General features: G+C 44.5%; 1 protein-coding gene across 2 annotated transcripts in view; it reads left to right on the top strand.

Annotated features, from left to right (window-relative positions):
• Window positions 1–19,435, top strand: part of Tmc5 (transmembrane channel like 5) — a 62,988-nt gene extending 43,553 nt beyond the window's left edge. For both annotated transcript variants that reach the window (XM_038347247.1, XM_038347256.1), the window contains 8 exons: window positions 1,326–1,421; window positions 8,009–8,084; window positions 8,274–8,407; window positions 10,711–10,884; window positions 15,072–15,150; window positions 17,036–17,140; window positions 18,353–18,395; window positions 19,389–19,435. In XM_038347247.1, the coding sequence (XP_038203175.1) occupies window positions 1,326–1,421; window positions 8,009–8,084; window positions 8,274–8,407; window positions 10,711–10,884; window positions 15,072–15,150; window positions 17,036–17,140; window positions 18,353–18,395; window positions 19,389–19,435 (754 nt within the window). The remainder of the gene's footprint in view (window positions 1–1,325; window positions 1,422–8,008; window positions 8,085–8,273; window positions 8,408–10,710; window positions 10,885–15,071; window positions 15,151–17,035; window positions 17,141–18,352; window positions 18,396–19,388) is intronic.
• Window positions 19,436–27,841: the final 8,406 nt, after the last annotated feature.

A 27,841-nucleotide genomic window follows, 5' to 3' on the forward strand; every position in this document is an offset into this window, starting at 1 on the left:
GAGCCACACCCCAGCCCTGGACACATCCATCTAGAATGAGATGCCACGGCATTGTGCCAGGTTTTCTCCATGGGGAGACTGAATGCCAGATTCCATCAGTTCTGTCCAGACTTGCTTTATTCTAGCCTCTGTCCAGAGCCTGAATGCAAAGGGGAGAAACATTTTTGTTAATAGAAATTTTGGGGGAGATGGAAACTTCTCTGTATAAAGAAATGTGGGTGAGGAGATGGATCAGGGAGAGAAGTGTTTAATCATACAAGCATGTGGTTCTGAGTTCGAACACCCAGAACCCACACAAAGACAGTTGTGTTGCACATCTATAATCCCAGTGCTCCTAATGGGAGACAGAAGAAGCCTTCAAAAATAGCTCACCAAAATCCTGTCTCAACCAAAGTAGAACAGGAGAACTAATACCAAGGTGGTCCTGTGGCTTCCATATGTCACTGTGCCATGTGTGCGCACACATATATGTACAGATACACACATACACATATCAGACACATCAACAAAGAGTCAAAACAATAATAGCAAAAGAAGATAAAAGAAAATGTCATTAAAGAATGATGTAAGCCCTGGTAGGTCAAGCACACACCAGGGCAGGCTCTACTCCCAAGAGCAGTTGGGCAGCACAAACTAGACTAGACGGCAAGAAGGAAGAATTCAAAGTTGGGTGGGTAGGGAAGTGATTGTGGGGAAGGTGGATATGGGAGGAGGGAAGGTCAGTATGATCAAAATTCATTGTGTGATATCCTCAAAGAATTAGCAAAAATAATATTTAAAAAACAAGAAAAATAAGAAATAAAGTTTCCCCAAAGTATATAGAGAGCTTGTTTTCTTCTTTAGGAAACACAGACCATCACTGGCTCTAGAGTAGTAACCATAAATGTGGCTTAGTTGGCTCAGTGGTAAAGTGCATAGTTAGCATATTCAAGGCCGGAGAGTTCTAACCTCAGCACCAAAAAGCAGTTTCTAAAAATGCATTTGACTTGGGAGGTCCTCGGCTTTTTTTGTTTCAAGAGAAAGAAAATGTAACAAAGAATGGGATGAACCAGAAAGCAGGTTGGCTATTTTAAGTAATGAGGGCAACCAACACCCTCTAGAGCTGTTTACAACCATTGTAGTAGCTCCCTACTTGACTACATTGCTCTATCCACATCTCCCCAGTTCCCTCGACTCCTGAAGAACTGGCACCATCCTTGGGGTTTTGTAGGCTCTAGGACTTACAGCTTCATCCCTGGCTACTGAGAGTGTCTGCTGCTGTTTGTCCTGGTCGGTGGGCTGCTCTGAGTTGTCGTTGGAGTACTAAATGCAGGATGTCTTCACAGGCTCATTGGGATGAAATTCATCACAAGTCTCAGCTTACAGGAGTTTGACATTGCCAGGAATGTTCTAGAACTGATCTACGCACAAACTCTGGCCTGGTAAGTTTTACAGTGCAGTGGAGCGCCCGGTCAGTTCCCACCTGGGGATGAACTTGGGAGTTTTGGTTGTAGGGGCTAGTCTGTTGTTTAAAATCTGAGTGGGTGACTAGGCACGGTAGTGTACACCTTAAACCCAGCACTCAGGAGTCAGAGGCAGGCAGACCTCTGTGAGTTCAAGGCCAGCCTGGTCTACAGAGTGAGTTCCAGGGCTACACAGAGAAAACCCTGTCTCGAAAACAAAACAAAACAAATCTGTGTGGGTGATAGTCTGAAAACTGGGAATTTAGCATATGTTCTAGAATATTCTTTGCCTTCAGGAGACCCTGAAGATATCAGATGAGAGTCAGGTTTTTTGTTTGTTTGTTTGGTTTGGTTTGGTTTTTCATGAGCCAGTCCTGGAACTCGCTCTGTAGACCAGGCTGACCTCAGACCCACAGAGATCTGCCCAGCTCTGCCTCCTGAGTGCTGGGATTAAAGAAATGCGCCACCACCTGCCCAACGAGAGTCAGTTTAAGGCAAGGCAGCAACCTGGAGACCCACAGACCATAGGCGGTCACAGGCCTGATTTGTTTACCAGCCTTATTACACCCCTTCTGCTTCTTCCCCTGCCACAGAACTTTTTCTAAAACTCTGGATTACCCCCTACAGTTATGAATTTTTGCTCTATCTAAAATGCTTTCTCTGTATGTGTCTGCACACACATCTATGAGAGGTTGATGTGTGTGTAGATGCATGTATGTGTGCATGCATGTGGAGCCAGAGAACAATCTTGTTGTGTCTCAGGAACTGTTAATTCTTTTTTAAAAATTCTGTTCTTTTCTTTCTTTCCTCCCTCCCTCCCTCCTTCCCCCTCCCTCTTCCCATGCAGGGTCTGTCACTGGAACTCACCTAGTAGGCTAAGCAATTCAGGGAACCCCTGGGAGCTCTTGATTCTGCCTACCAGGTCTAGCATTAATAGCGCATGCTACCATGCTTGGCTTTTAAAATGTAGGTTCTAGTAGTTGAACACAGGTCTTCATACTTACAAGACAGACACTTTATCAATTAAACTGTGACCCCCGCCCCAGCTCTGTGCAATTTATACATTGAAACAAAATCACCAATTTGGTAATATTAGGGGATTTGGTCTTAAAGTGGAACCACCATTAATAGGGTTAGTCTCTTTATAAAAGAGACCCACGAGAGGCTTCTGAACCCTTCGACCATGTGAGGATAGTGAGAAGGTTTGTCCAGGAACCAGGAAGTGAACTTCACCAGACAACACTGAATCTACCAGCCACTCAGTCTCTGACTTTTGGCTTCTCAAATTGTGAGCAACAAGCCTATGCTGTTCTAAAGTTAGCCAGCTAAGGGTGTTTGCCATAGTATTCCAAATGAGTAATACAATCACCAATATATTTTATTTTATGTGTACGGGTGTTTTTCCTGCATGTATGTCTATGCATCATGGGTGTGCATTGCCTGCAGAGGGCAGAAGATGGCATCAGATGCCCTGGAACTGGAGTTACAAATGGTTATCAGCAAGTGTGTAGGTGCTGAGAATTGAACCTGGGTCCTCTGAAAAAGTGGTCAGTATTCTTAACCACTGAGCCATTTTTCCAGCCCTATACGTTTTTTGCTTTGCTTCTTTGTTTAAGGCAGTTGAGAGCAAGGTTGCTCTCTCTGAGTAGCCCTGGCTGACCTAGGGCTCACTATATAAACCAGGCTGGTCTGGAACGCACATAGATTCACCTACCTCTGCCTTCTACATGCTGGGATTGGGCATGTGTTACCAGGCCCAGTCCAATCACCAATACTTAAAACACAGGGGATCACGTAAAATTCTCCTGTCTCTCTTCCTCTCCCCCTCCCTCCCTCCCTCTTTCCTCTCTTCCTCATTTCCTCCATTCCTATCTCCCTTCCTCCCTTCCCGTTGTTTTTCAGGATGACCACCTAGTTGTATCATGTAATTTCATTTTGCTTTATTTCTATGGTGGTACTGGGACCCAAACCCAGGTTTTCATGCATGATAGCCAAGTGTTTCACCACTGAGATATCCCACCTTAGGCCCTGGCCTTCATCCTTTCATGAAGGCTCACTTAGAAACCTTAGACAAGTCCATGAGTCTTTCCTTACTTATTTTAACATGATGGAGTCCATGCCGGAGTTTGGTGTGTCGGATCATGTGCCCAGGTTCTATCTGTTGGGAAATGGGTGACTTCAAAGCAATGTGTTAGGAGCTGAATAAGCCTGGATTCTGGGGCTATCTAGCCCTGCCACTCACAGAGGTCTCTGGATTTTCAGAGCCTTAGTTTCTGGGAACTTGCATATAATAGCAGCTTCTTTCAAATTACATTGAGAGTGAAATTTGATAGTAGATGAACAGAGTTTTGCAAACTCCAGCAGGTCAGGCAACTGCCAAATGTCTCATTATTTTGTCTCATTAAAATTGCTCCAAGTGGTCTGGCTGTCTGCAGGTAGTCTGTCTTTGAACAGATTTTCCAGCAAGGGAGGACTTTTTGTTAGTATTTAAGTGGTGATGTGTCTGTACTGCCAGGCCACAGGCTTGCTTCCAAGGTTATGCACCTACATTATTTCAACAGCCAGGATACCTTCAGGGAGGGTAAAGGGCTGAGATAATAGCTCCTGCTTTGGACGATTTGAGAGATTAAAGGAAAATGGTATGTCTGCTCACTGATGTCTGGCTCAGACATATTTTGTTAATGAGGGTGCTACATCCCTTAGGAGCTCTCTTGTGATCGTTCACTATTTGTGCGTAACTGGGCAAGGGAGGTGGCCCAGTCAGTAGAGTGCTTACCTCTCAAGCATGAGGACCTGAGCTTGATCCCCAATATGAATATAAAAGCCGAGTGTGGAGGTGGTGTGTCTGTAATCCTCATACTGGAGAGGTGGAGAAAGGAGGATCGAGCCCTGGAAATTGCTAGTCAGCCGGTCTAGTCCAATAACCATGTCCCAGGTCAGTCAGAGACACTGCCATAAAGAAAGAAGATGGAGTGTAAATAAGGGAGACACCTAAAACTGCGCTCTGGCCTCCACCACACATCTGCACACATGTGCACACACACCTACAAACACATGCACACACCAGGTAATGCACAACAAAGTTGAGCATTGTGGTGCATGCCTGTAATCCCAGCACTGAGAGACCAAGTCAGGAAGATTACAAGTTCAAGGTTAGCCTGGGCTAAACATCACTCAGACTGACAGAAATACATAACAAGAATCATCACGTGGCTATGTGACCCATCTTCTGAACTTTTTCATTTTGCAGAGTTTAAACGCTTATGTTAATTAAACCACTCCCTGCTGCCCACTCTCCCCAGTACCAGGCAGCCGCCATTCTACTTTCTAGTTCTATGCTCTGCCTACCCTGGATACATCCTTGGGGAAATATCTTTGTTTTTTTGTGTCTGGCTTATTTCACTTATTTGCAGCATTTCCTTTTTAAGCACACTCAAAACATCATTGTGTGTGTCAGCTCACACTCTGTTTATCCACTCATTTGTCTGTGAACATTCTGGTGGCTTCCATTGTTCCACTGTCGTGAACAGTGTCACTGTGAACACGGGTGTGCAGACACTTCTGGGAGATTCTGCTTTCAGTTGTTTGACTTTCTACCCAGAAACAGAATGACCGTGTCACAATTTGTGAGCACTCTTAACATATTTAGTGACTTAAAAGCAATGGGATTGTCTGGTACACGCCTTTAATCCCAACACTTGGGAGGCAGAGGCAAGTGGATCTCTGTGAGTTCTGTCTCCATAGTGAGTTCCAGGACAGCTGGGCTACATAGTGAGACCCTGTCTTGGGGAAAAAACTACCTTCAACAACAACAACAAAAAAAAAAAAATAAAACAATCAAAAAGAACAAAACAGCAACAACAACAAAACAACCCACAATAGGGTAGCCCAATTCTTCCTTTAGGGTGGAGCTGCCATCTTCTGGTGATTTGTCATAATGACAAATAGAGAGGAGAGGCACCCAGCACACACACACACACACACACACACACACACACACACACATCTATATCTATATCTATATCTATCTATCTATCTATATATATATATATATATATATAGGGAGAGAGAGAGAGAGAGAGAGAGAGATGCACACACATGCACACATACTAGGGCTTTTAGGAACATGGATTATTCTTCTAACTACATGTATGTCAATCTATAAGGATGATGATGCTGTAGGTATCAAGCAAGTAAGTTTGATCTCAGTAGTGATGAGAAACGCCATGACCAAAAGCAATCTGGGGAGGAAGAGGGGGTTTCGGCTCACACTTCCAGGTTATAATCCATTACTGAGAGAAGAAACCTGGAGGCAGAAATGATGCAAGAAGGGAGTTGGAGAGATGGCTCAGTGGTTAAGAGCATTGCCTGCTCTTCCAGAGGTCCTGAGTTCAATTCCCAGCAACCACATGGTGGCTCACAACCATCTGTAGTGAGATCTGACGCCCTCTTCTGACGTGTGGGCATACATGGAGGCAGAATGTTGGATACATAATAAATTTTAAAAAAAAATGATGCTAGAATGTGTTTGGCCCTGGCTTGCTTGCTGGCTTATGCATAGTTAGCTTTCTTATTTTTATTTTGTTTTTGAGATTATAATTTAATTACAATTCCCCCTTTCCTTCCCTCCCTCCAAATCCTCTCATATACTCTTCCCTGCTTGCCTTCAAATGTTTCACTGACTCTTATTGCATGCATACATGTATGTACCTACCTGTGTTTATGTTTTCAGGGCTGACCATTTGGCACTGGACAACCAATTAGTTTGTTCTTCCCTGGGGAAGGCCACCTCTCCTGCTCCCGGATTTCCTCAGTTGCTTATAGTTCTTTGTGTAGGGTTGAGGCCTGGTGGACTTTTCTCTGTCCACGCTGGCATGTCCAGTCCATTGGCATCATCCTCATTCAGCTCACATTTCAGTGGTCATATTGGTGAGACTTACAATGTCGCTTCTGTTATGACTAGGAGGTACAATATCACGGCAAATTCCCTGATCCTCGGGCTGTGACAATCTTTTTTTTTTCCTGCCCCCTCTTTTGCAACATATCCTGAGCCTTAGGTGTGGAAGTGTTCTGTAGATGTATTCGTTGGGACTGGACTCCACACATCTGCAATTGGATTGATTGTGGTGGTTTTCTGTCGTGGTCTCTGTTACAAAGGGAAGTTTCTTTGATGAAAGATGAAGACTATACTTAATAATGGGTTTAAGGACAGATGTTTGTAGATTGTTGTAAGGGATTATCATAGCTGACTTTCTTATGCAGTCCAAGACCACCTGCTCAGGGATAGTACTGCCTATAGTGGGCTGGGCCCTCCTGCATCAATTAGCAATCAAGACAGTCCCACACAGGCATGCCCACAGGACAAACAGATCAAGTTATTTCTTTGAGGCTTCTCCTCTCAGATGACTCCAGACTGTGTCAAGGTGACCATGAAGGCTCCTCATGGTGTATTCTTCAAAAGAGAGTGTTACCATGGCAAAACCAGAAGCATCTAAAAGTTGGCATGAAGTTGGCATCGTTGTCCAAAAAGCAAGGGTAGAGTTCTTGACAAGAGAATTAATGTTTGTGTTGAACATATTAAGCACACTGAAAGCAGAAAGAATTTCCTGAGATGGTCAAATAAAATATAAGAAAAGGAAAGAAAGAACTCAAAGAGGACAACCTAAGTTCATGTGAGGTGCCCACCTGCTTTGTCAGAAAAGGGAGAGAAACAGACTGTGCTGCTGGGGCTTATGTCTATCTGTTCCTGGAATAACCAATATTTAAAAACAAACAAACAAAAATTCTACTGAAAAAATGTAGTAAATTACCAATCTGGGTAAAAATAACATATAATTATTTAATATATATATGTGTATATATATATATATACATACATATATTATATATATATGAAATATATAACCACTTAAGGAGTTTATCTTGGCCCAGCCTTCAAATCTTAGGCCTGGGCTCTCCTACTGCTAACCATTTAAAGACATCCCAAAAGCAAATATCCAAGAGTGGCAAGCAAGGAACAAGGAATTAGAAAATAGCCAGATGAGAGGTCTTGCCTTAAACAAAAGGTAGATGTCTGAGGACAATGCCTGAAGTTGTCCTCAGACCGCTACATACGTGCCTTGTGTCCATACACACAGGCATCCCCAACAAATGCACAAACACATAAGCTTGTACATACAGCCATGTGTGTATGTGCTCACACACACATGCATGCGTGCACATACACACACACACACCACACACACACACATTCCCAACATTCACTTTAGTTTTCCCCACCTAACTCTATTCTACCCTATCACAGGCTCAAGACAGTTCTTCTATTAACCAATGGTATTCACAGCATACAGAGGGGAATCCCACATCACCCCATTCTAACTTAATCACTGTTTTAACAACTCTACCTCTATCCAGTTATGTTTTGAGGTACTGTGGGGTGTGTGTGTGTGTGTGTGTGTCTGTGTGTGTGTGTGTGTGTGTGTGTGTGTGTGTAATTCTCTCCCTTGCCTCCGCCCCCTGTATGCCTTGTGTTTCCCTGGTCTCCAACACTCCTGTTTTCCTAACAGGCTTGGAATTTTCTTCTGCCCTCTGCTGCCGTTTATCCAAATGATCACTCTCATCATCATGTTCTATGTCAAAAATGTGAGTTGCACCCAAGGGCAGCCAATTACTTTCCTTTGGTAACGTATGACCTGGTGGGGATCTGAGCTGGAAAAGGGGTATGGGGAGGGGTCAGGAAGCTGTAAGTCAGCGGCTGGAGCGCTGGCACTTGGCGGGGTGCTGAGGGCTGCTCCTCGGCCACAGGTGGAAGGGTTCCACTTCTTCCCTCAGGTCAGCCTGATGATGAACTTCCAACCTCCAAGCAAGGCCTGGCGGGCCTCACAGATGATAACGTTCTTCATCTTCTTGCTCTTCTTCCCGTCCTTCACGGGAGTGCTGTGCACCCTAGCCATCACCATCTGGAGGTAGGGGACTGTGGCTTTAGCCAAGATTTAGTGATGGGGTGAATAGATGTCTGCTTGGTTTGGTTTCTTTGTTTTGGTGTTTTGTTTTTGTTTTTTTTTTTTCTCGAGATAGGGTTTCTCCGTGTAGCCCTGGTTGTCCTGGAACTAGCTCTTGTAGACCAGGCTGGCCTCAAACTCACAGAGATCCGCCTGCTTCTGCCTTCCGAGTGCTGGGATTAAAGGCGTGCGCCACCACCGCTTATTTTTAAATGCGGATTTTATTCTCCAGATATGGAGACAGTTGCTGTTGAAATCATAGTGTGTTACTCACACTTCCCAAGAAGGGAAGACTCCCCATGCCATGCGAGGCCACGTGAGGAAAAGGCAGAGGTGGTCAAGAGGAAGGTGGAATGAGGGACTAAAGCCTTTTCTGCCGTTTCCAGGGTAAAGAACAGAGGAAGCAGAGTAACCAGGCTAGGATTGGTCGCTTTGAGTCTTTACAGAAAGTTCTGCAGTCTTGGGGGCTAGTGTAAGTTGTTGAGACCATGACCTTGGGTAACTGGGGCCTGGACATGCTCCAACTGTGAGCCTGTTAAAAAGAGGTGGATGTGTGGCAGGCTCCACAACAGGGGTTCCCTGTAGTTTCTAGAGCCTGTCCTGGAACTAGCTCTTGTAGACCAGGCTGGCCTCGAACTCAGAGATCCGCCTGCCTCTGCCTCCCGAGTGCCGGGATTAAAGGCGTGCGCCACCACCGCCCGGCCTCAGTGGTTATCTTTATATGAAGTCATGCTTTCTAGGCTAGTCCTGGGAAAGGAGGTCTCCCCAGAGTCAATAAAACTCTCAGATGGCAAACATCAGAGTAAAAACTGCTTAATACAGAGCTCAGCCCATGTTCCTAGGGTAGCCAGCAAATACAAGATCCAAGGGATGGGATAAATCCTACCTTAGATTTATTCTACACATTCTACACATCCTACACCATAGTTGGGAGCCATTTCCCAATTTCTCCCAGACTGGGAGAGGCCACTTCTTCCACACTGAGAAGGAAACTTGACTGAAGTGAACCAGAGGTCTGCTCTGGACTGGCTTCTCCTCCTTTGGCTCCACCTCACTGTAGCCCTGAAGCTTCTGCTCCATGTCTAGGCCCCAGAAGGTCCCTTTCTCTATGGTCAGGGTCCTCTCTCTGAAGGGATCTCCCCATTCCCTTTGAGTCTCAGCTCCAAGGTCAGCTCTAGACCTGAGCATCTTAGTCACCTCTGGCTGCAGGCCCCTTACCCCTTTTCTTTCTCAGGCCCACATTCCACCCACCATTCCATGGCTCACAGTTTACATGTAAAAGCTTTCTTCCATGTATGTATGTGTATCATGTGTTTTCCTGGTACCTACAGAGAACAAAAGAGAACATCAGATTCCCCGGAATTGTTATAGATGGTGTGAGCCACTATGTGGGTGTTAGGAACTGAACCCGGCTCCCCTTATAAGAATAGGAAGTGTTCTGAACCTCTGAGCCATGCCTCCTGCCCCAATCTTTGCTTCTTTTGTCATAGCTACTCCCCATCTTCTCTCTTCCTAATCTTCCAGTTTCTATTCATTTGTAACAGCTGACAGCACATGTAGAAGTTTCTGTCCCGCCTGGTCCAGTAGCCATTCAGCCCAAAAGAAACACACAGAGGATTATATTAATTATAAACGGATGGCCTATTAGCTCAGGCTTATTATTAACTAGCTCTTACAACTTAAATTAACCCACAATTCTTGTCTATGTTTAGCCATGTGGCTTGATACCTTTTCTCAATAGGGCATTCTCATCTTGCTTCCTCTGTGTGTCTGGCTGGTGACTGACTCTCTGACTTTCCTCTTCCCAGAATTCTCTTAGTCTGGTCACTCCACCTATACTTCCTTCCTGGCTACTGGCCAATCAGCATTTTACTAAACAAATACAAGTGACAAATCTTTACAGTGTACAAGAGCATTCTCCCACAGCAAGCACATGCTCACAGTATCACACCTGGCTTCCATAACTAACATGCCTCCCACTTGGCATGTCACATTTCCAAGAAAGACTTTCTGATCACCCCAAAGATACTACTAGATCATTACCTGGATTCTGGATTGGCCACTGTGGCAGGTCTAAGTGCTGGTCCTCAGACAGCAGGTGACATCAGGCAAGACTGAGTGGGAGCTCTTCCCTTGGAAGTGGAGTGTGGGGAGAGCAGGTGAGATTTTCTGTTTCTAGAGTTGGAATCCAGATAGGATCCCTTGATTCTGGAATGTCTACTACTCCTGAGTCACAGGCAGCAGATGGCTTTCTGCTTCGTTTTCAGACTGAAACCTTCCGCAGACTGTGGCCCCTTCCGAGGTCTGCCTTCCTTCATTCAGTCCGTCTACAGCTGGATCGACACCCTACACGAAAGGTCCGGCTACCTGTGGGTCGTCTGGATCTACCAGAACCTCATCGGAAGTGTGCACTTCTTTTTCATCCTCACCCTCATCGTGCTGTAAGTGGGGATCCTCGGGAAACTAGAGGGAGGAGAAGCTAAATGTTCCTGGGGACCCTCTCATCAAGATGAGAATGGTTCCAGGGTTGTTCCTTTGGGAAGCAAGGCAAGGAGTGTAGGGCAGTGAGCACAGGATGGTCTCCACTCCACCCTGAAGAGATAGTTTTCTGTAAAATGTTGTCTGATGATTTCATATCTAAGCTTTTTTTTTTAATGCTCTACAAAGAAAGTATACTTGTTTTCTTCCTTTTTGATGGGGATATAGCTCAGTGGTAGAGCACTAGCCTAGCAAGTGTTAGACCCAGAGGTTAATCCTTAGTACCGGGAAAAAAGGAGAACATTTAAATTTTCCAAAAGAATGAAAATATGGGGCTGGAGAGATGGCTCAGCAGTTAAGAGAACTGACTGTCTTTCCAGAGGTTCTGAGTTCAATTTCCAGCAACCACATGGTGGCAAAGAACCATCTGGGGCTGGAGAGATGGCTCAGTGGTTAAGAGCACTGCTTGCTCTTCTAAAGGTCCTGAGTTCAATTCCCAGCAACCACATGGTGGCTCACAACCATCTGTAATGAGATCTGGTGCCTTCTTCTGACCTGCAGGCATACATGCAGACAGAATACTGAGAATACTGTACACATAATTAGTAAATAAATCTTAAAAAAAGAACCATCTGTAATGAGATTTGCTGCCTTCTGGCATGCAAGCATACATGCAGACAAAACACTGTAAATGTAATAAATAAATAAAATCTTTTTTTTAAAAAAAAGAATGAAAATATGCTGGGCAGTGGTGGCATACATCTTCAAACCCAGTACTTGAGAGGCAAAGGCAGGTGGATCTCTGTGAGTTTGAGGCCAGCCTGGTCTACAAGAGCTAGTTCCAGGACAGTTAGAAACCCTGTCTCAGAAAAAAGAAAGAAAGGAAGGAAGGAAGGAAGGAAGGAAGGAAGGAAGGAAGAGAGAAAGAAAGAAGAAAGAAAAAGGAAGAAAGAAAGCAAGAAAATGTGTGAAATTCTTAGAAAAATTCCTTTGGAGACTGAGAAATATAAAACTGGCCCAGGCTTCATTGACATTTAGGGTACTGCATTTTAATTTTTAAAAATATCCATTTATGACAACTTGTGAAGACTCATCAACATGGGTTCATTTTCCTGCATGGAAGAACTGGCTGGTCAGCTACAGTGCTCTGAGTTTCGCAGCTTATTCCCCACAGCATTAGACAGGGCTGCTCCATGTCGGGGGACACAGGACTCAAGGGCTCAGACTATTGGAGGCAGCCATGAGTACAGAACAATGTCAGTGCTCTGCAGATGTGGGTGATGACTCAGAGATAGGACGGCTCCAGACACAGCATCCTGCTGCACAGACTGATGGAGGGGGACAGGAAGGTTCCAGACACAGCTTCCTGCTGCACAGGCTGATGGAGGAGGACAGGACCGTTCCAGACACAGCTTCCTGCTGCACAGACTGATGGAGGGGGACAGGAAGGTTCCAGACATAGCTTCCTGCTGCACAGGCTGATGGAGGAGGACAGGAAGGTTCCAGACACAGCTTCCTGCTGCACAGGCTGATGGAGGAGGACAGGACCGTTCTAGACACAGCTTCCTGCTGCACAGACTGATGGAGGAGGACAGGAAGGTTCCAGACACAGCTTCCTGCTGCACAGGCTGATGGAGGGGGACAGGAAGGTTCCAGACACAGCTTCCTGCTGCACAGGCTGATGGAGGAGGACAGGAAGGTTCCAGACACAGCTTCCTGCTGCACAGGCTGATGGAGGAGGACAGGACCGTTCTAGACACAGCTTCCTGCTGCACAGACTGATGGAGGAGGACAGGAAGGTTCCAGACACAGCTTCCTGCTGCACAGGCTGATGGAGGAGGACAGGACCGTTCCAGACACAGCTTCCTGCTGCACAGACTGATGGAGGGGGACAGGAAGGTTCCAGACACAGCTTCCTGCTGCACAGACTGATGGAGGGGGACAGGAAGGTTCCAGACACAGCTTCCTGCTGCACAGACTGATGGAGGGGGACAGGAAGGTTCCAGACACAGCTTCCTGCTGCACAGATTGATGGAGGAGGACAGGAAGGTTCCAGACACAGCTTCCTGCTGCACAGACTGATGGAGGGGGACAGGAAGGTTCCAGACACAGCTTCCTGCTGCACAGATTGATGGAGGAGGACAGGAAGGTTCCAGACACAGCTTCCTGCTGCACAGACTGATGGAGGAGGACAGGACCGTTCCAGACACAGCTTCCTGCTGCACAGACTGATGGAGGAGGACAGGACGGCTCCAGACACAGCTTCATCTGCACAGACCGATAGCGGGGGAAGAGGCTAGAAGCCAGGTCTCCTGGCTCTCATTGATGCTCCCCTCCCCCCACCCCTCAGCAGCAGCTGTTACTGGGACTTTATTTTATTTTATTTTTTTACTTTTTTTATTTTTTTTTTAATTTATTTTTTTTACTGGGACTTTAGAATGGTAAGCTGGACTCCTGCCAGGCATCTCATTCACTGGCTCTGCTGCCATCTCCCCTATACTTCTGACACTAAACGTGTGTGACAGGGAAGTGTCCCTTAAACTAAACAATCCTTCAGGACCACGGGCACCAAGTGGGTAGCCTACCATTTCAGTCAGTTCGATACTGGACCTAGATGGCATCAACCTCACAAGTTAAGGGGTGAGTCCTGCAAAGCCCAGTTTAGGAGCTGGATATGGCAGGGCACATCTGTAACTGCAAAACCAGCAGGGGCAAGCCGGGCGGTGGTGGCGCACGCCTTTAATCCTAGCACTTGGGAGGCAGAGGCAGGCGGATCTCTGAGTTCGAGGCCAGCCTGGTCTACAAGAGCTAGTTCCAGGACAGGCTCTAGAAACTACAGGGAACCCCTGTCTCAAAAAACCAAAAAAAAAAAACCAAAACAAAACAAAACAAACAAACAAACAAACAAAAAAACCAAAACCAGCGGGGGCAGAGACAGATGGCTCCCATGGTATGGGAGAATTATCTGTATTCTGTCAATCATGTATTTTAATAAAACACTGATTAGCCAGACAGAAAGTAGAGGTGGGGCGATGAGAACAGGAGAATGCTGGAAAGGAGGAAGCCCATTCCTCTCACTTCTGCACAGACCACCAAAGAAGCAGGATGTAATCTACCCAGCTGTGAAAGGTACCGAGCCATGTGGCTAATGTAGATAAGAACAATGGGTTAATATAAGCTACAAGAGTTAACAAGAAGCCTGAGCTAATAAGCCAATCACTTTTATAACTTATGGAGATCTCTGTGTGATTTTCTTTGGGGCTTGCTGGCTGTGGGGAACTGGCAGGGCATAAACCCCAACGAGCAGGCCCTTCATGTTACACTCCCGGGAGCTCAGTGGCCAACCAGTCTACCTGTTGGTGAGTACCAGGTTCAGTGAGAGTCTGAAAAACAAAATGAGATGGAGAGTAACATAGCAGGAAGCCAGGTTTTGAACTCTGGCTTCTGTGCATGCATTCACAGAAACATGTACACATGCGTACACATGAGCATGCATACAATACAGATTCTCAAGTTCTACTAAACCTGACTATGTATTTAAAAAAAAATTCCAAGAAATGTTCATTACTTCAGGTTTGAATAGCACTTGTGCTAATCACATAATCTAGCTACATATTCAAATTATGTGTTTTAAAATGTGGATTTGCCTGGCCCTTGCCTGGAGAATGTGTGCCTGCTTGATCTAAGGACCAACCATGATGGAGGACTTATCTCTACCTCCCAAGTGATTCCATGTGCAACCAGGACGAAAAAAAAAATCTAAGGCCGTGGTTCTCGACCTTCCTAATGATGCGACCATTTAATACAGTTCCTCATGTTGTAGTGACCCCCAGCCATAAACTTACTTTTATTACTACTTCATAACTGTAATTTTGCTACTGTTATGAATCATGATGTAAATATCTATGTTTTGCGATGATGTTAGTTGATCCTTGTGAAAGGGTTCCTTGGCCTCCCCCAAAAGGGTCATGACCCATAGGTTGAGAACCACTGCTCTGAGGTACTTGGCCTACCTCCCTGTTTTGACTTTTCAGGGACACACTTGGGTCAAAACCCATCTGCAAGCAAATATTCCAGTCCCTCCGTACCCCATGGCAACATGGAGCCTCAAAGCACTGTCAAGAGAGCCTGTCATTTTCTCCTCTTCCAGGATCATCACCTATCTTTACTGGCAGATCACAGAGGGCAGGAAGATCATGATCCGGCTGCTCCATGAACAGATCATTAACGTAAGGTTCTCCTTGTAACCCCCTCCCAAAATGCTCCTGCCCCATTGCTTCTCTCGACAGAGTATAGCAAAAAAATTCCAAACATATTCCAAAATAGAGAGAATAAATAGTACAATGGCTTCCCAGTTCCCATCACCAAACATGTGTGTGCATGTGTGTAATCGTATGTGCAGGTACACATGGAAGGGCATGCACATGTATGTAGAAGGACAGAGGACAACCTTGGGTATCATTCCTCAGACCCCATCTGTATTTTTAAAATAATAAGACAAGGTCTCTTCTTGGCCTCGAAGTTGCTGAGAAGGCCAGGCAGGCTGGCCAGTGAGCTCCAAAGACCTGCCGGTTTTCATTTCCTCCACACGAGAATTACAAGTACATGCCACCATGCTTGTCTTTTCTTATATTGGTTCAGACATCAAACCCGCTTGTGAGCACTTTACTGACAGATGTCACTTCAGCCACATTAACATTTATATACTCTCATTTCATGCCTGCAGATCTTTGCGTTACTTTTAATACTCTTGAGGTTTTTGCATTAGCTAGCTCTCTCATCCCGGTGACACAATACTCGACAAGAGGCCCCTGGATGGAGGAACTATTTATTTTGGCTCACATTTCAGTCCATCACAGTAAGGAAGGCAGGATAGAGTTCATGAAGGCAGGAGCATGTGGCAGAGTTTGGTCATGTGTTGGCAGATCAGGAGGTAGAGAGGTTGAACCAGAATCAAAAGCAGGTACCACCTCCAAGGTCCGCCCCCAGAGGCCCACATGTGCTATTTAGGCCACTGTCCTGACAGTTCCATGGCCACCCGAGAGAGCACCATTCCTGGGGTATCCCTTCCTGCTTGGGGAAACTCAGAGGCCACAGAAATAGTGTGAGCTGTAGTTACATACTGATGGTTGTTGGGATAATTATTACAAGCAGGATGTGAAAATCAGTGGTTCAAAATTTAAGGAAAAACAGGCATGAAGTTGGGATGACAATGCCTGTGTGTTGATATTGCCTTTGCGGTGTTGGGGTAAGCATTCCTATGTGAAGTTGGGGTGACCAGGCCTGTGTGATGCTGGGGTGACAGTACCTGTGCAGAGGAGACAAGGATGCTCACCTGGCTCCCCACACAGGTGGAGCAATTCAGGCCTTCCTGCTGTAGGGCTCCGGGAGAAGTGATCTAGCCTCCTGGGAGAAGAAACACTTTCTTGTTTTCTTTTGAACTGTTCAGTCACGGATCTCAGCCAACACAGATAACTTTGAACCTTTTGTTTTTAATTTTTTAGTTATTATTATTAAATTTGTGTGTGTATGAGTCTGAGTATGTATGACAGTCAATGAGGACAACTTGTAGGAGTCGATTCTCTCCTCCTACCATGGGTTCCAAGGATGGAACTCGGGTCTTCAGGCTTTTGTAGCAAACACTTTCACCTGCTGAGCCATCTTACCTGCCCACAGAGAACTTTGATGGCTGAATTATTGTTGATGTCCTTAGCAGCGCTAAGTTTTGGCATCTCAGTAGGAGGACTGGGGAGACCCAGGCAAGACTAGTTCATAGAATGAGGACTGGGACAGGGAGCTTGCAAGTAGGGCTCCTGAAAGTCAGAGTCCTGAGCCTTGAGACAGTGACACAGAAGTCACAACCAGCATCAAGCTAGCAAAGACACCACTCCAACCCCCTGGGGAGGGCTTGTCCCATGGGGGAACCTATGGCAACGCAGGAGAATTCCAGGACTCATCGGCTTTGCTCTGAAACATTCCTTCTCTCTCATCTGTAGAAAACACAGCGGATGGACATCTCCGTCGGACTTGTGGGACCCCCTTTGACCCATGCCTTCTGCACCCAGCACCAGCACGCATCTTCCATGCCTTACTTTTATTTTTCCTTCTTGGCAGGAGGGCAAAGATAAGATGTTCCTGATAGAAAAGTTGACCAAGCTACAGGATATGGAGAGGAGAGCCAACCCCAGTGCACTGATCCTGGAAAGGAGAGAAGTGGAGGTGAGGTCACAGCTCCCTTGGGGCCACAGAACACACACTGGCATCCTGTGACAAGTGCATTGGAAAGCAGACACAAAACTCTAGGGTTTCTGTTTGGTTTTTCATTTCTGTGCAACAGAGTCTAGTCTTGATGTATAGCCCAGGCTGGCTCCTGTTCGAGCCTCTTGACTTCTGAGGTTACAGGTGTGATTAACTCCTTCTCTCTATGATCCTGTGCTTTCTGTTATTAAGCATTTCTGTGCTTTTAATTTTAAAAAGAAAAAAATAACACTGTTTATCTAATACTTTCATGATTGGCTGTGGTCCAGGAGCTGGCTCACTGTGAACTAAAGGACGCTCTGGCCTCATGGAGTTCACACCTGTTTTAAATCACCCAGGAATACACACGTGTATCCCATTGAATAGTCAACACTATTTTCCAGATCTTTCCCTGGGATGTCAGTAATCACACCTGTGTCTCCCCAGGATGGATTCTGAAAGTAGGGCTTTCATAATTTGATACCATAGCATGATATCCAAATATCATCGCTTTGTCTTCACTGTATCCCAGACATGGTTGCCTTCTGGATATGTTTGGATATTTGAGTTTTGGGGCTTTTCAAGTAGTAAACCTGGTGTTGGATGAAACATTTTATTAAGGACTGTAATAAGTTGTCAGTATATCAATAATCATTACTTTATGGTGCTGTGGATAGAAACCAGGGCCTTGTGCATGTGGGGCAAGTGGTCTACTCCTGAACCACAGCCCTTGTCCTGCTTATTATAAGTATTTTACAGATTTCAACTCCAAGGACATGTATATCTGCCCCCATAGCATACTGTTAATTAAGCTCATAAAAATATTTTTTTTTTTTTTGCCAATTGCCGTTGGTCTCCTGGAATACACCAGTAAAAGGCAAAATTACCTTAACTCAAAACATTGACAACATAATTTACTCTCTGTGTAAATTAATACTATCGGTATTGCGCATGTCAAATCCCCAAAAGTCAGGTACCTTTTTCACCCCAGGCAGTACATATCAGTAGAATAAATGCAATATCCATTGCTAAAAAGCTAAACATGCTGGATTTTTAGGTGGCTGGCTCTTGGTCTCCATTACCCCTTCATTTTAAAATGGTGCTAGGTTCACAGATTGTACTAGCTGTGCCAACACTCACAGCGCTTGCGTCCCCCGCTCCAGTGACACCGCTGTCTGTTTCCTTCATTTGCAGCAACACAACCCTTTGTATTTGGAGGACCTCAGCGCTGCTCGTGGTGCGTACCAGAACTGCCAGAGATAGAGTCGTGCAGTGGCGCAGCCCGAGGGGGAGGGTGTGCAGTTGCTCTTCAGCCGCAAACCCAACCTCGGATGAGTTTGCTTTTGGTCTGGTCTAAGGCAGAAGCTCACGATGTCTCTAGAACCTGGTTTCTGTCGGTTTCAGGTCACATGTTAGCATGTCACACCAACAGCCACTTTGTCATGATGGCAAAACAGCATCGCCAACATCTCCCATCTCCTCAGGTTCAATCTAGTCAGCGAATCTAGAATTTTCATATCAGCTTCATTCAGTCTGGTGTGTTCACCCACAAACCCATTTCTATGACTGTGAAAATGTGATGGTAGCTTTGGCCGTAGCCCAGCCCCATGCTTCAGCTACGGTACTGATGATACAACCATACAGATCATAGGAACTGAGAACGGGCAGTTCTGCCTGCCAAGTCAGGGGCTGATGCCAAGAGAATGATGCTGGGGAGGAAACAGATAAGCCTACTCACGTTTTTAGACCAGTTATTTATACTTTTGTGTGTGCATGCTTGTGTATGTGCCTGTGTGTGTACAAGGAGGCCAGAAGAGGGAGTCGAGGGTCCTCTATCGCTCTGCCTATTTCTTTGAGGCAGGAGCTCTCCCCGAACCTAGAACTTGAATTTTCTTGGCTAGTCTGGAAACCAGCAAGCTTCAGTAATCCCCCTGCCTCTGTCCCCATTATATCAGGGTTTACAGGGATGTGTGGGACATCTGGCTTTGTACCTGGGCCAAACGCTGGTCCTCATGATTCCACAACAAGCACTCTGACCACTCAGCAACCTCCCCAACCCTGCACTGGTTTTTTAAATAGTATTTACCATCAACAGTCAATAATGGAGATCAAGGGGAAAGACTAAAATCTTAAAAACGAGGCGGGAAGGAAGGCTTGAGAGCTTTCCCTTGAGGAGATGGGACTGTGTGTGTGTGTGCGCGTTAACTTCTCTTTCCTGTGTCAAACCCAGACCTGCGATTGAGGCGATCAGTGCAAGAAGAGAATCCAGAAGCCTGACGACGGTTGTGTGTTGTGGCAGCCAGATGCCAGTCAACATAAGAAAGACGATAAAAATAAATGGGACAACCTCCCTGACGGCTGGACCTCGGGAGCTTCTCAGGAGTGGAATCTAAGCCTGAGCCCAGAGGACTCTGACCCACAGTGCAAATGACTCTATAAAAGAGGGCACACTTACTTCTCTTCCAACCAGGATTGCTGATTTTTTTCCCAAAACAAAGTACTTGAAATTTTCCAATTAAAACTATTAAAATATTGGGATTATCCCACAAACACCTGGGAAGAGGTAGCCTGCAAATATTGCACTTTTATCTTTAAGAAATATGTATCTGCATGATGAGCCTTTAAGAATCTCTCTTCCTAGACTTGGCAATGGTTTAAAAACTGGTGCTCAGAAAAATGGTCCACAATGAATAAAAATGTGATCCTTGATTTGGGTTGCAAAAATCTCTGAATGGCATGACTTGCATTTGCTCCGACTTTGGACCAGAAACGTCCCTTGTCATCTGACGTGTAGTGAAAGGTCTTGTGGCTGGACTTTGTCTGTATTGAGTGTGAGAGTCTTGGGGCTGGGCTGGATATAAGAGAGGTGGAGGAAAAGAATGAGACCCTGTCCCTAGCAGAGTGTATGCATGGTCATTGTTATGGTTTGGATCTGAAGTGTCCTCTGCAGACTCATGTTTTGAATGCTTGTTCCCTGGCTGGCGACAGTATCTGGGGAGACTGTGGAACTTTTAGGAGATAGACCCTTGATGGAGCAAGCAGGTGATTAGAGTCAAGCCTTTCAAGGATATTCCCGGCCCCAAGTTCCTGCTTTACTCTTCTTCTTGGTCAGCCATGATGTGAACATCTGCCACACCCTCCCACTGCCACAAACTGCATTGTCTTATCGAAGTCATCCTTACCAAGATGGACTGAGACTGTGAATCAAAATAGATAATTCCCTAAATTGCTTCAGACTGTTATGGCATTCTGTTACAGCAAAGTCAGCTCGATACAGTCATCAGAGTCTCACAAGTCAAACGAGAAATTAGGATGACACATAGAATCCACATGTGCACATGAATATGTACATGAGAAGTTTTTGCAAATCTGTCAAATGATTCTGAAGACATGTAACTGTCCTTAAAACTGGAGGCTGCACTAGGCCCACCTCCTAAAGGGCCACCATGTCCCAACAGTGCCACAGACTGAGGACCAAGCCTTGAAATGTGTATCGGAGTGGGGAAACACCTACCCAAATCATTGCACTTCCCAATGGTCACCCAAAGGCTGGAGAACCATGGCTTATGGCTGGAAAAGGGTAGCATCATGCTTAGGGCTGGAAAGGGGTAGCATCATGCTTAGGGCTGGAAAGGGGTAGCATCATGCTTAGGGCTGGAAAAGGGTAGCTTCATGCTTACGGCTGGAAAAGGGTAGCTTCATGCTTATGGCTGGAAAAGGGTAGCTAATTTTGAATCTCTGTAGGGTCTCACCTCTTAGTGGCCGCAGCACACACCCACTTCATGTCTTAGAGGCAATGATGCAGGGTAAAGTTCAACTCTAAAAGGAGACCCTAAAATAGTATACCACTTGCCCGTGTCTTTATAATCTTTAACTCAGAGCTACGTGAAAAGAACTAAATGTGTCAGTATGGTGGCAGGCGGCACTAATATCTCCTTGGATTCTCACAGCCGGAGCTTCTGTGTGACATTTAAGTGAGACAGAGATGGAGAGATGGGGACAGGGTGCACCGGCGCCCTTGCTCTGCTTGCAATCCCACCTGTGTACAAGAGCACGGCTTATTCCTATAGCGTATGACAGCGTCCCATGCCACCGGTGCTAATTTGTGAGGTTGGGGGTGGGATCCTGGAGTTTGCAGTCCTCGCTGGGGCTTCATATTCAGGCCACACACTGAGCAACCCATTAGAACCCTCCCACTCCCCGCCCTTATTTGTTCCCTCCTTAAGCAGTATTACACTCCAGTTTTGGAGGAAACTTTCCACTACTCCTTTGGACCTCATTGCATTATCTCTGTGGCACAATGCGGGGGCGGAGGAGAACGACACAAATTGTGTGACTCCCATTTGGCTTGTGATAACTCACACTCGGGTTCTGATTTGCCCGCAGTCTCATTGCTAGTGAGGGACAGAACTGAGGACAGCATTGGCTCCCCACATCCCCACATCCTTGCCAACACTTGTCATTTGGTTTTTGATGATAGCTATGCTGATGGGTGAAATGGAATCTCAAGGCAGTTTTAGTTTGCACTTCCCCGATGGTGAAGGATGATGAACTTTTGTTTTTCAAATACTTATTTGTATTTCTCCTTTTGAGGGCCGTTCATTCAATCCATTAGTCATTTACTGGCTAATGGATTTTAGTGTGTGCGTTTTTGCAGTTCTTTATAGATTCCAGCTATTAACTCCGGTCAGATGTTTTTCTGTTGAATTTTCTATCTTAGCCCCTCTGTTGAGAACTAACTGATGATATAAATATAAATCTATTTTGGGAAAACATTCCATATCGGGTTAAAAAAAGTATTTTTTTTTCTTGTTATTTTTTTTTCAATTTCTTTTTTCTTTTTTTTTTCTTTTTTTTTCCTCATGGTTTTTTTTTTTTATATTTAAAAATTTCCATCTCCTTCCCTCCTCCTCCCCCCTCCCTCTGCTCCTCCTCCCCCTTTCCTCCCCTCCTTCTCCTCCTTCCCTCCCCTTCCCTCCACCCATACCTCCCCTCCCTCCCTCTCAAGGCCAAGGAGCCATCAGGGTTCCCCACTCTATGCTAAGTCCAAGGTCCTCCCAACTCCCCCCAGGTCCAGGAAGGTGATCGACCAAGCTGAGAAGGCTCCCACAGAGCCCGTCCATGCAGAAGAATCAGAACCCAGCGCCATTGTCCTTTGCTTCTCAGTCAGCCCCCGCTGTTGGCCACATTCAGAGAGACGGGTTTGGTCGCATGATCCATCAGTCCCATTCCAACTGGAGTTGGTGATCTCCCATTAGTTCTGTCCCACCGTCTCCATGAGTGAACGCACCCCTCACGGTCCTGACTTTCTTTCTCATGTTCTCTCTCCTTCTGCTCCTCATCAGGACCTTGGGAGCTCAGTCCGGTGCTCCAATGTGGGGCTCTGTCATTTTCTTCATTTATCATCAGGTGGAGGTTCTATGGTGATATGCAAGAAATTCATCAGTATGGCTATAGGAACTGGCCTTTTCAGGCTCCCTCTCCTCAGCTGCCCAAGGAACTAACTGGGGGCGTCTCCCTGGAAACCTGGGAACCCCTCTAGGGTCAAGTCTCTTGACAACCCTCAGGTAGCTCCTTAAATTAAGATATATGCTTCCCTGCTCCCATATCCACCCTTCCTATATCCCAAGCACCCCATTCCTCCGAGCTCCCCCCATTCTCCCCTTCACACTTTTCTCTCCCCATCTTCCCTTGGCCCAGTCTCGCCCAACCCTCAAGTTCCCAATTTTGCCTGGCGATCGTGTCTACTTCCAATATCCAGGAGGATTACTATATCTTTTTTGGGGAGTTCACCTTCTTATTATCTTCTCAAGGATCCCAAATTTATAGGCTCGATGTCCTTTAATTATGGCTAGAAACCGATTATGAGTGAGTACATCCCATGTTCATCTTTTTGGGTCTGGGTTACCTCACTCAGAATAGTGTTTTCTATTTCCATCCATTTGCCTGCAAAATTCAAGATGTTATTGTTTTTTTACCGCTGAGTAGTATTCTAGCATGTATATATTCCACAGTTTCTTCATCCATTCTTCCACTGAAGGGCATCTAGGTTGTTTCCAGGATCTGGCTATTACAAATAATGCTGCTATGAACATAGATGAGCATATGCTTTTGTTGTATGATTGGGCATCTCTTGGGTAGATTCCCAATAGTGGAATTGCTGGGTCCTGGGGTAGGTTGATCCCGAATTTCCTGAGAAACCGCCACACTGCTTTCCAAAGTGGTTGCACAAGTGTGCATTCCCACCAGCAATGGATGAGTGTACCCCTTACCCCACAACCTCTCCAGCAAAGGTTATTATTGGTGTTTTGGATTTTAGCCAATCTGACAGGTGTAAGATGATATCTCAAAGTTGTTTTGATTTGCATTTCCCTGATAGCTAGGGAGGTTGAGCATGACCTTAAGTGTCTTTTGGCCATTCGAACTTCTTCTGTTGAGAATTCTCTGTTCAGTTCAGCGCCCCATTTTTTAATTGGGTTAATTGGCATTTTACCGTCTAGTCTCTTGAGTTCCTTATATATTTTAGAGATCAGACCTTTGTCAGTTGCAGGGTTGGTGAAGATCTTTTCCCAGTCAGTAGGCTGCCTTTGTGTCTTAGTGACAATGTCCTTTGCTTTACAGAAGCTGCTCAACTTCAGGAGGTCCCATTTATTCAATGTTGCCCTTAATGTCTGTGCAGCTGGGGTTATGCGCAGGAAACGGTTCCCTGTGCCCATTTGTTGTAGAGTACTTCCCACTTTCTCCTCTATCAAGCTCAATGTGTTCAGATTAATATTGAGGTCTTTAATCCATTTGGACTTGAGTTTTGTGTATGGTGATAGATATGGATCTACTTTCATTCTTCTACAGGTTGACATCCAGTTATGCCAGCACCATTTGTTGAAGATGCCCTCTTTCTTCCATTGTGTACTTTTGGCTCCTTTATCAAAAATCAGGTGTTCGTAGGTTTGTGGTTTAAGATCCGGGTCTTCTATACGATTCCATTGGTCAACTTCTCTGTTTTTATGCCAATACCAAGCTGTTTTCAATACTGTAGCTTTGTAATAGAGTTTGAAGTCAGGGATGGTAATGCCTCCAGAAGTACCTTTATTGTATAAGATTTTTTTGGCTATCCTGGGTTTCTTGTTTTTCCATATAAAGTTGATTATTGTCCTCTCAATCTCTGTGAAGAATTTTAATGGGACCTTGATTGGGATTGCATTGAATCTATAGATTGCTTTTGGTAGAATTGCCATTTTTACTATGTTGATCCTCCCAATCCACGAGCAGGGGAGATCCTTCCATTTTCTGGTATCCTCTTCATTTTCTTTCTTCAAAGACTTAAAGTTCTTGTCAAATAAATCCTTCACTTCCTTGGTTAGAGATACTCCAGATATCTTATGCTATTTGTGGCTATTGTGAAAGGTGATACTTCTCTGATTTCCCTCTCTGCTTCCTTATCCTTTGTGTATAGGAGGGCGACTGATTTTTTGGAGTTGATCTTGTAACCTGCCACGTTACTGAAGGAGTTTATCAGCTGTAGGAGTTCTTTGGTGGAGTTTTTGGGGTCGCTTATGTATACTATCATATCATCTGCAAATAATGAAAGTTTAACTTCTTCCTTTCCAAATTGAATCCCCTTGATTCCCTTATGTTGTCTTATTGCTATTGCTAGAACTTCAAGCACTATATTGAAGAGATAAGGAGAGAGTGGACAGCCTTGTCGTGTTCCTGAATTTAGTGGGATAGCCTTGAGTTTCTCTCCGTTTAATTTGATGTTAGCTGTCGGCTTGCTGTAAATAGCTTTTATTATATTTAGGAATGACCCTTGTATCCCTAATCTCTCCAAAACTTTTATCATAAAAGGGTGCTGAATTTTGTCAAATGCTTTTTCAGCATCTAATGAGATGACCATATGGTTTTTTTCCTTCAGTTTATTTATATGATGGATTACATTGATAGATTTTCGTATGTTGAACCAGCCCTGCATCTCTGGGATGAAGCCTACTTGATCGTAGTGGATAATTTTTCTAATGTGTTCTTGGATTCGGTTTGCCAGTATTTTATTGAGAATTTTTGCGTCAATGTTCATGAGTGAGATTGGCCTGTAATTCTCTTTCTTGGTTGAGTCTTTGTGTGGTTTAGGTATCAGGGTAACTGTAGCTTCATAGAAGGAATTTGGCAGTGACTCTTGTGTTTCTATATTATGAAATACCTTAAGGAGTATAGGCATTAGGTCTTCTTGGAAGTTCTGGTAGAACTCCGCATTGAAACCATCTGGTCCTGGGCTCTTTTTGGTAGGGAGGTTTCTGATAACAGTTTCTAATTCTTCGCGACTAACAGGACGATTTAGAGCATTTACCTGGTCCTGGTTTAACTTTGGTATATGGTATTTATCTAAAAAACTGTCCATTTCTTTTACATTTTCCAATTTTGTGGCATACAGGCTTTTGTAGTAAGATCTAATGATTCTCTGAATTTCCTCTGTGTCTGTGGTTATGTCCCCCTTTTCATTTCTGATCTTGTTAATTTGCGTGTTCTCCCTCTGCCGTTTGATTAGTTTGGCTAAGGGTTTGTCAATCTTGTTGATTTTCTCCAAGAACCAGCTTCTTGTTTCATTGATTCTTTGGATTGTTTTCTGTGTTTCTATTTTGTTGATTTCTGCCCTCAGTTTGATTATTTCCAGTCTTCTACTTCTCCTAGGTGAGTCTGCTTCTTTTTTTTCCAGAGCTTTCAGGTGTGCTGTTAAGTCACCAATGAGTGCTTTCTCCGTTTTCTTTAAGTGGGCACTTAGTGCTATGAACTTTCCTCTTAGCACTGCTTTCATTGTGTCCCATAGGTTTGAGTATGTTGTGTCTTTGTTTTCATTAAATTCAAGAAAGACTTTAATTTCTTTCTTTATTTCTTCCTTGACCCAGGTGTGGGTCAGTAGTTGACTGTTCAGTTTCCATGAGTTTGTGGGCTTTCTGGGGGTAGCATTGTTGTTGAATTCTAATTTTAATCCATGGTGATCCGATAAGACACAGGTGGTTACTAATATTTTTTTGTAACTGTGGAAGTTTGCTTTGTTACCAAATATATGGTCAATTTTCGAAAAGGTTCCATGAGCTGCAGAGAAGAAGGTATATTCTTTCCTATTTGGGTGGAATGTTCTATAGATGTCTGTTAAGTCCATTTGGTTCATTACCTCCATTAAGTCTTTCAATTCTCTGTTAGGTTTCTGTCTGATTGACCTGTCCATTGGTGAGAGAGGAGTGTTGAAGTATCCAACTATTAGTGTGTGTGGTTTGATGGCTGCCTTGAGTTCTAGAAGTGTTTCTTTTACATAAGTGGGAGCTTTTATATTAGGGGCATAGATATTCAGGATTGAGACTTCATTCTGATGGATTTTTCCTGTTATGAGTATAAAGTGTCCCTTTCCATCTCTTCTGATTGATTTTAGTTTGAAGTCAATTTTGTTGGAAATTAGTATGGCCACACCCGCTTGTTTCTTAGGGCCATTTGCTTGATAAACCTTTTCCCAACCCTTTACTCTGAGTAGGTGTCTGTCTTTGTGGTTGAGGTGTGTTTCTTGTAAACAGCAAAATGTTGGATTCTGTTTTCGTATCCAGTCTCTTAGCCTGTGCCTTTTTATAGGTGAATTGAGTCCATTGATATTAAGTGATATTAATGACCAGTGGTTGTTAACTTCAGTCATTTTTAGTAGTAGAGTTTGTGTGTTTCCCTTCTTCTAGTTGTGCTGGTGAAGGGTCGCTAGATGCCTGAGTTATTGTGGGTGTTGTTGGACTCCTTGGTTTGTGATTTTCCTTCTATTACTTTCTGCAAGGCTGGATTTGTGGCTGCGTATTGTTTAAATCTGTTTTTGTCCTGGAATATCTTGTTTTCTCCATCAATGGTGAATGCAAGCTTTGCTGGGTATAGTAGTCTAGGCTTGCATCCATGTTCCCTTAGTGTCTGTAGCACATCTATCCAAGCTCTTCTGGCTTTCATGGTTTCCATTGAGAAATCAGGTGTAATTCTGATAGGTTTCCCTTTATATGTTATTTGACCTTTTTCCTTTGCAGCTCTTAATATCTGTTCTTTATTCTGTATGTTTTGTGTTTTGATTATTATATGGCGTGGGGATGCTTTCTTTTGATCCAGTCTATTTGGTGTTCTGTAGGCTTCTTGTACCTTCATAGGAAAATCCTTCTTTAGGTTGGGGAAGTTTTCTTCTATAATTTTGTTGAATATGTTTTCTGGGCCTTTGAGTTGTAATTCTTCTCCTTCTTCTACCCCAATTATTCTTAGGTTTGGTCTTTTCATGGTGTCCCAGATTTCCTGAATGTTTTGTGTTAAGAATTTGTTAGATTTGTTTAGTTCTTTAATCTGTGAGTTTATTTCCTCTATAGTATCTTCAGAGTCCGAGATTCTTTCTTCCATCTCTTGTATTCGGTTGGAAATACTTGTCTCTGAAGTTTCTGTTCGTTTACTCAGAGTTTCCATTTCCAGTCGTCCCTCAGATTGTGTTTTCTTCAATACCTCCATTTCATTTATCAGGTCTTGTACTGTTTCCCTTACCTGTTTGATTGCTTTTTCTTGTTTTTCTTGTTTTTCTTGGGTATCTTTGAGAGATTTATTTATTTCGTCTACCTTTTTGTTTGTCATCTCCATTTCTTTATGGCAGTTTTTTACCTCCTGTTTAAGGTCCTCTATTATTTTCAT

The sequence above is a fragment of the Arvicola amphibius genome, chromosome 1 (assembly GCF_903992535.2).
Source record: "Arvicola amphibius chromosome 1, mArvAmp1.2, whole genome shotgun sequence".
Classification (NCBI taxonomy): domain Eukaryota; kingdom Metazoa; phylum Chordata; class Mammalia; order Rodentia; family Cricetidae; genus Arvicola; species Arvicola amphibius.